Consider the following 12481-nt stretch of genomic DNA (forward strand, 5'->3'; position numbering starts at 1 on the left):
TGAGAATATTGTATATAGTTGGTACGGTGCTACTAGGTCAGGGGAAACCCAAACAAACCCTGAAAACAAGCGGGCACAGGCCCACCTAGTGAAATTCAAATCAAATCCTGTGCACACGTATGAGTTAATATTTCAAATTATATGTTAATGTCAATGGTATATTCAAAAGAGAAATGATGACAAGGTCGACAACAATGAAAAGTTTTTTTGAATTATATTGTCGGTTTTCTTCCAAGTGTAACATCAAAGGAAAAACCAGCCGACACGTGTTTCGTCACCATGGGTAATAACCCGTGACTCTTCAGGGCTGAAAGGACATCAAAATTTGCGGGATCGTAAGACCGGTGACAATTCCAACCCGGTCTGAGCGGGTCTATGCGGTTCAAAACGCCAGTCTTGGCGTGAGTTAAACGTGGGAAACATAGGGAACACGGGTAAGTGACTCCCCCATGAGTCATAAAGTTGAAAGACGGGCGGGTGCAGCCTTCTTTATTGCTTCCTGTGTGTCTGGGAAAAGCAGGGTGAGCGCCGTCTTGCTTGTTCATTGTTGGCTAAGTAATCAGCATATCAAGGCAGAAGACTTTAAAGGCCTCTGCCACCTCTGATGTACAACACAAGGCTTTCCCAGACAGGAAAAATGCAACCCCCTGCCCAATTTGGAAAGAGGACAAGGTGTAGGGCTCTTCAAGTCTTTTATACAATCTACTATCTCATCCTCTGTTGATACTATAAGTTGGAAGCAATTAGTGTAGTGGCTTGTCACTGAGCCCACTGCAAGAGGGTAGTGAAACACTACTGCTCTAACTGAACATTCTATCCATCAACCCTAGAGCTATTGATCTCTGCCCCCTTCAAGCCTGGACCTTTGATCAGCGTGCACTACATTACCCACAAAGCATCGGCAAATTGAAACAAGCATTGGCATAGCCAATAGGTCTCGCCTTTGGGACCTTATAAGTGTTTAGCCATGCAGCACATTATGACTCACCGGGCAGATTTCTGTAATGGAACTAGTACTTATGTAAAGTGCTTTGATACCTTCATTCGCGCTACATAATGAAAAAAATAAAAAGGCATGAAAGAAGTGCTTGCAGATTTCTGAGGTGAGGGAGCGAAAAGATGCACTCTGTAGAGTTACGCTGTGCCTACCTGCTGTAGATGTTTGGTTTTTCTCCACAACAGTTAGGGTAAAATGCTGATTGCTAACGTTCTTCTGTTTTGTTTAACCAGAAGCATGATCATCCGGTCAACAAATTGTTAAGCATCACAATGTAGCTATTTACTGAAACCCCACAACGGATCGTTACCTTCCTCCCCAAGATATGAGTGGTCTTTAAGGAGCTTTAACTACTGTAGCAGCTGCTTGTTGCCTTCCAGGGTAGGCTTGTTGGCCAAGGCCCGCTCATTAGACGGTGCTGACGATTCCGCTAAAAAGTAAGATGTCACTGTAATTGATTTCGTTTCTGTTCCTTTGTGTTTTAGAGAAAATGAAAGCGCACTCTTGTGGAGGTGGGGTGGAGGGGACGAGCCTTCTAATGAAAGCAGCAAGGTCTGGAAATGAAACCTGACCCAAAACAGATGGCAGCCTGTGCGCAGCTGCTGCTGACTCCTATTATATAATGCCAGTACCAAATCAGAAAGCAAGCACAGTATAGAAAATCAGGAGCCGAATTGAAAGGAGGCGAAAGTGAGTTATCTCAGTGTGCAAGTGAAGGCGGGGCTGGAGTATGCTGCATCTTGGTGCCGAGTAACAGATGTTTATTGCCAAACAAATGAATGTTAATTAGTTTGTAAGCCTCTAGTAGGATGAAAGGCTGAGCAGACGCGCTGGGGTTCGAACCTGCGGTTGTGAGGTCAAATATAAGATTAAGAGTTTGTTTGCCTTAAAGTTAAGATGGCATTATATAATGCCAGTACCAAATCAGAAAGCGAGCACAGTATAGAAAATCAGGAGCCAAATTGAAAGGAGGCAAAAGTGAGTTATCCCAGTGTGCAAGTGAAGGCGGGGCTGGAGTATGCTGCATCTTGGTGCCGAGTAACAGATGTTTATTGCCAAACAAATGAATGTTAATTAGTCTGTCGGCCTCTAGTAGGATGAAAGGCTGAGCAGACGAACTGGGGTTCGAACCTGCGGTTATGAGGTCAAACATAAGATTAATAGGGTGCTTGCCTTAAAGTTAAGATTGCATTATATAATGCCAGTACCAAATCAGAAAGCAAGCACAGTAGATAAAATCAGGAGCCGTGTGTGTAAGCAGAGGCCTCGCTACCTCTGACGCCACTGTCAAAACACGATTCTGCTGCCTTCCTCCTTATACAAGTCAACAAAAATGGACCTAGCATGACAGCGAATGCACAGGTTTCTCATTGCAAACAGAGCATTGGTAGGGCTGTGCGTGTGTATGTGGCATGTGAAGGGAGGGTTGGTTACAAAGAATGGCGTGAGAGAGAAGCAGGGGCGAGTGAGCACGGCAGCGCGGCGAAAGCGCTAATTAAAAACAGACGGTGACATGACTCCGAACAGATGGCGCCTCTGCTCGTAAATGCAAGCCGTAGGCCGTGGGCGGATACATTTACTGGGAAAGGTTGGACATGCAGCTGCCTTTGCCCAATTGTGTGCTGTCTTTTTAGAAAGACACACGCAAAGACCAATTGAAATAATGCAGAAAAGTTCAGAGTGATTCCAAGAGGTTGTTTACCTAGAGCAGCGCACTGCGCTAGACTCGACCTAAAAACAAGCATATGCATAGAGTTCAGATTATTTAGGCCCTACAAGAAGCATTCCATCTAGGTACAAGGTTGGTTACTTGCTAACTGTGTAAACTGATATTTGATTTTACAGAGACAAACATGAATCTAAACTGTGCTGCTTGGGAAACAGCCTTTACAACGTAGCCTTTGCCACACAGGACCTTTACCACATAGTCTTTGCCACACGGGACCTTCACCACAGTCTGTGCCACGGTGGTAAGTCCCGCGCAGGTAAGTATTTGGACCTTTACCACTCAGCACTTTACCATGCAAGCATTTTTCTTTTTAAAAAACATACCTTTTATGCTATTTATAAAAAAGTGGTTTAGGTGCGGGTAGAGGAGAAGGAGGGTGCGGGTGAGTGTGGTATGAGTGAATATTAGGATTTAGGGATTGTAAATGTAAAGTGAGGCACTGGTGATTTTAGAGTTTAAGAGGGGGTAGCAGTAAAGGCAGGTGAGGGTGATGTTATGGTTTGGGTGGAGAGGATTAAAGGTATGCAAGGTTGATTGTATGGCATGCAGTGGGTAGAGGTAAAGTGAGGTCGAGGTGATTTTAGGGTTTTGAGGTGGATAGAGGTAAAGGTAAAGGGATGTAAGGCTAAATTTAAGAACAATTGTGAGTCACGATATAGGGAGGTAAGTGTAAATTTAGGGTGGGTAGAGGTAAAGCGAGGTAAAGGGGATTTTAGAGTTTTGGAGTGAGTAGAAGTAAAGGAAGGTAAGATAGAGGTAAAGAGAGGTATGGGTAATTTTAAGGTTCAGAAGAAGGAAGAGGGAGGTTTGGAGTAGATAGGCTAGGGTGGTAGTGTTCCCTCACAAAAATATAAATATGTATAATATATGCATATACCCATGTGTATACCAAGCCGTATATATATATATATATACATATATCTCTTTGGTGGGGACCTTTTGGTGGTAATGTATATATATATATATATAAATATATATATATATATATATATATATTATCTACTGGCGGTCGCCAGTAGATACTTATAGTTAGGACCTATTTTCCATAGGAAATCCGCAACATTCTATTGGGAATAACTTTGGCGCCGGTTGACAAATCTTCGCGAAATTTTCTGAACTTTTGGCCAACCCCGCTCCGCTCCTACCCTGAAAGGTTCGTGGTGATTCGTCAAGCAGTGGCCGAGAAAAGAGGGGGGTCCCAAAACGCGTTTTCCCATGCAATTTCCCATAGGATCTGTTGTCACAGTTACAGCCCGAACCGCTGAACGGAATGACACCAAATTTGGCAAAGAGGTAGTCCTCAGTTCAGACTCATGCCTTTTGCATAAATGGTGTGAATCCGTTCAGTAGTTCCTGAGAAAATTAGAGTTAAAAGTACATAAATATCTATGGCCGCGGAGGATCAGCGGACCGTACACGCACCGTACGCGCACCCTCCTCGAACCGAGCACGCACCCTCCCGATCGCACGCTGAATGCTAATTGGCTGTCGAGTGTCTCTCTACATTCGAAACCAGGAACTGTTGGTGGCCATTTTGTGCCTCGGTAGAAGCGAGGCTGAAGAAGCACGGGGAATAAGTGTGTAAAACATATAAAGGGGGCAGAGTGGAAATACTCTGACCCTCTAGAGGTGCTTAGGGGGTCCCAGAAGGACCCCCTGGGGCCCCCTTTTAAAAAAAAAACAAAAATGGCGAAATACGCGCAGGGTGCACGCATCCTATCGCGTTGGGTGCACGGTTCCTCTCACGTTGGGTGCGCGGATCCAAAAACATGGAAAAAATATATATAAAATAAAGTTTTGAACATATAGTTAAAAAAATATTTTGAAAGATAGAAAAAAATATGTTTGAAAAACCCATTAAGTTCAAATAATAATTTTTAATTTTTAGAAGAATTAATTGAAAAAATAAGTTTAAAAAATGGTGATAAAAAAGTATTTTAAAAAAAAATGTAATTTAATGAAATTGACACACTGAATTTGAAAAATATACAAATCCAATCAAAATCATTAAACATGATATCTTTAGAGATAAGTTATAGATAGGAATTAGCATTTAAAAAACCTTTGAAATTCACTGAAAATACCATAGGTTTCATGCACGTTATAGTTAGGAATTGGCATTTAAAAAACCTTCTGTCTCTCCATTCACTCTCTTCCCTTTCTTTCTCTTTCCTTTTTCTTCCTCCCCCTCTTCGGGAGTTGGGGATTTCGGGGGGACATCACGGGCATGGTGTTCGTCTAATGTTGACAGCTATCTGCTGACCCAGTGAAGCACAGTCATGGGTATTCTGGGGCCCTTGCCCTGATCCCAACTCCTGCTCTGTTTTCTCTTTTTGTGTTCATAAAACTTTTCAATAAAGAAATTTGAAATTAAAAAAAAAAACCTTAGAAATTCACTGAAAAAACCATAGGTTTCAGGGGAATTATAGTTAGCTGGACATTTCCCTCGTACAAAACCCTAGAAATTCCCCTGCTATAGTTAGTTCAGCTAACTATAACTTGCGCCCCCGCAATGCACTACTGCACTACTGATGACGTCACATATTACATCACTCATGACAAGGCTTGAATATCACAGAGGATCCCCACACATGTTTAGGCTGAATATTAATCTAGGTGATCCTTGTTTTAAAGTACGTTACTTAGAACACTTTGAACATGGTCTACTTATTCCTCTTTCCCCGTATACTGGCCAAACAAGGTTTTACACTGTGGCAATATGACTTTGGGTTTTTACATGGTATTGATTACAATGAATTTGTGATGTTCAATATTGAAGAATGGTATTACTAAAGTGAGGGTTATTGGTATTAACTCCCTCAGGTTAATTGGAATCATGCAATATTTTATTGATTTGTTCTTAACCTATTTATTCTTCTATTTATTGATATTTATTCTATATATCTAAATTAATATTTATTTCAAGTACCAGTACTGTATGCAGGATTTTGCACTTGGAGGCATGGTCCCTGTTCCATTCTTCGTACATTTAACCCTAGCCATTACCCAACGGGGGAATTGGATTAAAACCTCTGCTTCTTTCTGTGGTAGCTCTATTTCCCTTCTTGCCTGGCCTTGCTCTGCTTTAATTGGTGCAATAGGCACAGGATCGTATATTTTGATTTTTGAACTGTCTAGTCTTATGTGACACGTGTTTTTAAAGATAATATATGATTTTCTTTTTATTTTTCACTTTAGAACTCTATATTTATTCATGGTTGGGAGAGGTTGACTGATCTCATGTTTTATTATACATATTATATTTATGGGTTTTGTTATCTGTAAGCAGTCAGTCGAGTTGCATACTGATCATTGCGAAAATAATTATTTGGTTTGAGACCGAGCATTTAAGCATTGATTGTAATACGCATAGCTAATTCTGCACTCATTTTTTGTGACCAACAACAGTTTGATACTACTATTAATTCGATGTTCAACTGCAGGTCACTTGACATTTTTCAGTACTGACTACACCTTTTCTGCTTCCCATACTATATGTACGTGGTATTGTATGTATGTCATTGGGTCTTCTATGCGATACATAGTACATTTTCAATTTCTATGACAGTGTCTCCCACGTGATGTTCAATTAATTGGCTTCGTCACTTTAAAAAGCTGCACTCATTGGTGGGTACTTTGTCATGTGGGCAAGGCTCGGAAGAGCCGAAACGTTATGGCTGTTTGCTTTTAAAATAAATTAAAATTTGCACTCAACTGAGGTCCGTGTACCTACTTTGCTGATGTCCGGATGATTGTCGAAGTCACGACGTGGTAACAAGGATATATATATATATCTTTGGAATTATCCCACGGTGTCAGTGCCTGTGCGTAATGTGCTAGCGGGATTGGACTTAATATTAGAGGCATTCCGGAGCCTCCTACACTGACCCTCCTGGTTCTGGTGCACTCCGTTGCCGGTGAAACGTGTGGACTGTCTTTGTCGTGCAAGGTAAGCGGAGAGCCCCCCTAGCCGTGACTTCGGTGGTACACTGGATGTGATTACGCGTACGTGAGTCTCCTGTTTCTCGTGATTGTCGGAGGGCAGACCGGGATCCAGGTAAGCTCACAGTGTGATCCATCATTTGTGTTTTCCGACCAGGTGGCTTATGGGAGAGTGAGTTCTGTAAGGTTCGTCACTTACAGACAGTGGGTGTTTGAAATATACGTTATTCCACAACAATGGCTGAGGATTGGATCAGGGAGAGAGAAGCGGCAGCGATTGACATATTTAGCGATCAGCAGGAAAGCACAGCTACCCCGAGAGGGAACACGCAAACGACAGCAGCAGGAAACAGCGTGAAACAACTATTGGGTGAATTGGAGAAATTACGGAGACATGAGGTGGCCAAGTGGTGGGAGTGCACATCTCTAAAAAGATATCTCGAGGTGGGGCGGATACCGAGGGGTCTGAGGATTTTAGTCGCACCGACCTATGAAAACCCAGATCCCGCTATGCTCCAGGAATGGGCTGAGAACAGTGCCCAATCGTCCAGAAACATGTTGGAAATACTAATAAAGTTTGCTACGACGGACAGAGAAAAGATCTTGCTACGTATTGATGAAATATGCAAAGAACTTGATAAAGCGTCAAACCCAGATGAAGTAAGTAAGGGTCTGTTGGACATTAAGAATCGTGTCCTAAAGTATGAACAAACTATCAAGGAGAGAAAAGCAATAAAATTCCAGCGAGACAGGAACGATTATCTCTTTGGTCGCATTTACACCTTTTCGAGGAAATTTGACAATATTCGGCGCCAACAACTGTCAACAACTACAAGCAGCGGTATCAGTGGACAGCCTGCACCCAGTGAATCTGAACTAAGTTCAGAAGTTGAGTCTGATCCGGAAGGTACCGGGAGCGGACCTCAAGCAAGCAAAGCACCTACACCCGCACAAGAGTTGGGTTTTTTACGTGTAGAACGTTTAATGAGCTTACGCCCAAGGTCACAACAACGCGAATTCACAACAAACAGAAATTCAAATCAAAGAGCAGACGGAGAAAAAACAGGAGATGGCGACAACGCTCAACAGTTCGCAAAACCGACATACAGACGGAACAGACGGAGATAAACGATACTACAGAGGCTGATAACACAGTAATAAATCTTTCAACGATGGCGTTATCAACAACAGAAGAAAAAGTTTTAAGTCTTGGCCTATCTTTCTGTAAACCCACGAATTTTGACTATGTACAGACCAGGATAGACCTTTACCATTTCACGAGAAATTTGAAATTACGAAAACATTTCTTCACTATGAAGAATAAAAAGGATGCGCAAGCAGAAGACAATCTTTTTCCAATGGCATTAGATGTGGCAGACATGACAACCCTGAGAGACATGGTGGAGTTGGAATACAATGAAGGAATTGATCAAGTAAGCATGAGTCAAGCGGCAGACAGAGCGGAGTTAGACATTTATACAACTCTCCGAACACCATTTAAACCGAAATCGGTTTTTAACCCCATAATGCCAAGAGACAATATTGACATTTTCTCTGATAAAGTGATCACTGATTTAAAGAGATTGGCAATCAGTAGCAGTAATGAATTTCAAAAGAACTTAAACAAACAGGCTACGCAATACACAATGGTTATGCAAAAAATTAAGGAACGGACTGACATTGTCATACGTTGGTCAGACAAAGGAGGAAACGTGGTGTTGTGGCCTATTGAAATGTACAATCGAGAAGCATTGTCACAACTCTTGGACAAAAATTGTTATACTTGTATAACAGCCACAAACATAATCAGTATCAAGGAAAGATACCACGGCTGTTTATATGACTGGAGAGGAAAAGGTCTAATCTCAAAATCAGAACTTGAATACCTAAAGAACGATTATCCTATCACTCCGCAACTTTATCTACTTCCTAAAGTCCACAAGAATGCAGAATGCCCACCGGGCAGGCCCATCATTTCTGCCATTGGAAGCCTCTTCGAAAACACCAGCAAATACATAGATTATTTTCTTCAACCGTTTGTGCAAACATTACCTGCATATTTGAAGGACACTGGGGACTTTTTGAGGAAGATTTTCGATTGTAATTGGCAAAATGATTTTGTGTTTATGACATTAGACCTTCAAAGTCTCTATACAAGTATTCGACACAGAGACGGCTTGAATGCAGTGAAACACTATCTCAGCACGAGGAATATTGGTCTCCATCAACACACTCACATGTTGTTGAATATGATTGAATGGTGTCTAGAAAATAACATTTTTTTGTTTGACAGACTTCTGTACAAACAACTACAAGGCACTGCGATGGGTACTTGCTTCGCCCCCAGCTATGCTAATTTGCATATGGGCTGGTGGGAGGAGCAAGTACTCATGCAAGAATTTTCTACAGTAATGTCACAAAATGTAGTGCTATACCAGCGCTACATTGATGACATTTTTATTTTATGGAGAGGTGCTGAACAGGAAGCTATTGATTTCGCTACCAGACTAAATGTAAATAATTTGAATTTGAAATTTACGTGTAATACTAGTACGACATCTATAGTATTCCTTGATCTAGAGCTTTACATCAGTGCAAACAAAGTTCAGTCTCGCACATTTAGGAAAGCCACATCGGGGAATGCGATTTTACATGCCCAGAGTTTCCATCCAACCAAATTAATTGAGAGCATTCCCTATGCTGAATGTCTACGAATGAAACGAAATTGTAGCACCACAGAGTCCTTACACGCTTCCACAAATAATCTATTCAAAAGACTTACTAAGAGAGGCTACAAAGCACAAACTTTGAACAAAGCTAAACAGAAGTGTTTAAGTACCACCAGAGAAAATGTGATCTTCAAAAAGTCAGAAGTAAAGTCGATCCAGGAAGTTCAAACCCCTAGATTAGTCACAGGGTACAACCAGTATCATAACAACCTAAGAAAAATCTTGTATAGACACTGGCCGTTAGTTCAATGTGACCCCGTCATAGGCTCCTCATGTACCAAGCTCCCGCAATTAACATTCAGGCGGGCTAAGTCTATGAAAAGTGAATTGGTTGTCAATGCCCCTGTAGGTGAGAAAGGTAGCAGTTGGTTAAAAGCACAGAAGGGATTTTTCAAGTGTACAAAATGTAAAGCCTGTAAACACGGGGAAAATACTACATCAGTCCCCACCCCCCTTAGGAAAACTCCGTTTGTAATTCGTGAGCACTACACTTGCAAGACAGAATTTGCGGTGTACGTGCTACGTTGTACATGTAATAAAATGTACGTGGGCAGTACAATTCACCCCGTCAATGTAAGGATACTTCAACACCTGAGGGCAATTAATAACGACGATCCGGCATATCCAGTGGCCCGACATATAAATACAGTACACGGAGGAAGATCAGAGGATCTTAAATACTTTGTCATCGACAGTGTAAAAAAGAACGTTAGGGGTGGTAACAGGCAGAAGCTGCTGCGGAAATTAGAATCCAGATATATAATCTCATTGGATTGTAAAATTCCAAATGGCATGAATGCAGATGAGGCATTGAGTACACACTTGTAATCCCCTAGTGCTGCTTAATTACAGGCATGTCTTATTAATCGCTTTATGATGTAAAGTTGCTGTCCGCTTTGAAACCCTTGTGAGAATTCTCAGGAAATGTAATGAGTTTCATTTGTTCCAAACCTTCCCCCCCCCTTTTTTCCTTTATTTCGCTGACTGTTTTTGAGTCTAATCTCAGTCTTCTTTAATTTTTAAATTTGTTAGAATATCGAATTCACGTAATCAGGTCAACTGTTCTCATTTTATTATTTGCATTATTTCATTTTTTTTCAATTAATCTTCATTGATGAATGCCCACTGGGGCTGAATGGAAAACATTTAACAATGTTTAGAAATGTTCGAAATATTTAGAAGGTAACACACCAAATCTAATTTGTTTTTTTGAAAACAATGTAACAATCACTTACAGTTGACTGTGTTTAACACATGTTGTTAATGTGTATTTAATGCTTTATAGTTGTTCTTTACGTGAGTTAATCATTAATGTGTCACTTACCTTAAGAACTCTTCTATGTCCTTTACTAACCATATGTCACTAAGGCAACCACTTACGTTTTGACATAAAGGTTGAAAACTGAGATAGGACTGTAATTGAGTGAAAAAAATTGGGAAAGTGAGCAAGGCGGACTTGTCCGCCGAAACGCGTCTTGGTTTTGGACCTTTGTTGATGGAATAAATATCTTTGGAATTATCCCACGGTGTCAGTGCCTGTGCGTAATGTGCTAGCGGGATTGGACTTAATATATATATATATATATAAATATATATATATATATATATATATATATATTTTTTTTTTTTTTTTTTTTTTTTTTTTTTTTTTTTTTTCTTTTTCCGCAAAACGGCCCACTTTGGAATTCCAGGCGCTCTATGGCGGTGCGGATGAGGTACGGCAGGGCCAAGCCGTTTGTAATTTCACCTTCGTTTCCCCAAGGGGGATTCCCCACGCACTCACGGACAGAAGCCAAACTTAGCCAGTAAAGTTTTCAGTTGTATTCCATTTAATCCATTAATTCACAGCGTGCCAATTCAAGTAAAAGGACTCTACGCGTTTCACCTCCCCTGAGGCTTGTTCACGAGATCTCGTGAACAAGCCTCAGGGGAGGTGAAACGCGTAGAGTCCTTTTACTTGAATTGGCACGCTGTGAATTAATGGATTAAATGGAATACAACTGAAAACTTTACTGGCTAAGTTTGGCTTCTGTCCGTGAGTGCGTGGGGAATCCCCCTTGGGGAAACGAAGGTGAAAATATATATATATATATATATATATATATGCTCTCGGGAAGAAAGCAGACAGAACACAGTGTAGATGTTTCCAAGTTTAATCCACACAACGCGTTTCGGCAGAAGCCTTGATCACGAGTGAAAATGCACAACAGAACAGATACTGATAACGTTTTTTCTTCTACACATCTCCATAATACAAAAATAAACATAGGACTATGACAGCACTATGTCCCACCAATCTCTGGCAGCCATCTTGGGATGGTCAAAATCATAAACTGTCTCAATGGCAGATTTATATTATATGGCACAAACGTCCCCAAAACATTGGATGCGCTACTAATACTGGGGTTCACATGACCTAATAAGAAATATGTATGACATCAGGCTGATAGTAAATTATATATCTAAAGCTTCAACCTTTAAGAAAGTAAGATTACGCAATTAATGTGCGAGTCCAAACAGAGAACGCAGCTATGTAAATTTCACACAGAACTGTATATAAATTGTAATAGGCTAAGCTTGACTATTGAATTAGGCACATATATATATATATATATCAAGCCACACGTTATAAATGTCAGTGTATGATATTACATACGTGGTAAAGGCATGAGTTGTAATGGCATGCACCATAACATCATACATCCATGCTACTCCAGGTCTGATGTTTTAACGTCTTAGTTCAAGGGCATTCACACACTGACTTTGGACTCAGCTAGACGCTCCCCAGAGTGCATGAAATGAATATACAGAACACTGGCTGTTAACAGACGCTTTCTTACCATAAGTTCAAACGGCATTCCGGGCTTGAAATATTTCGGTGTTTTGGTAAAGAGAATTTTATATGGTGATGTTACGATACGGATGTCACTAAACTCAGCCTCCACCATGTCGCTTCCTAAAATGAAAAGACAGAATGCTTAAAATACAGCTATAATGCTCAAACAGAATCGTTTTATGTTATATCAATTTGTAAAGCGCACTAATCACACTTATGGGTTTCCAGGCACTTCACAAGAGTGTAGG

The 12481-nt window shown here is 40.9% G+C and overlaps 1 protein-coding gene across 2 annotated transcripts in view; it reads right to left on the reverse strand.

Annotated features, from left to right (window-relative positions):
• The window catches only part of LOC146833089 (A.superbus venom factor 1-like), a 271604-nt gene that overhangs the window by 188003 nt on the left and 71120 nt on the right, over positions 1–12481 (reverse strand). For both annotated transcript variants that reach the window (XM_085600728.1, XM_085600727.1), the window contains one exon: positions 12238–12353. In XM_085600728.1, coding sequence (XP_085456854.1) covers positions 12238–12353 — 116 coding nt within the window. The remainder of the gene's footprint in view (positions 1–12237; positions 12354–12481) is intronic.

Source organism: Triturus cristatus, chromosome 4_2, assembly GCF_964204655.1.
Source record: "Triturus cristatus chromosome 4_2, aTriCri1.1, whole genome shotgun sequence".
Classification (NCBI taxonomy): Eukaryota; Metazoa; Chordata; class Amphibia; order Caudata; family Salamandridae; genus Triturus; species Triturus cristatus.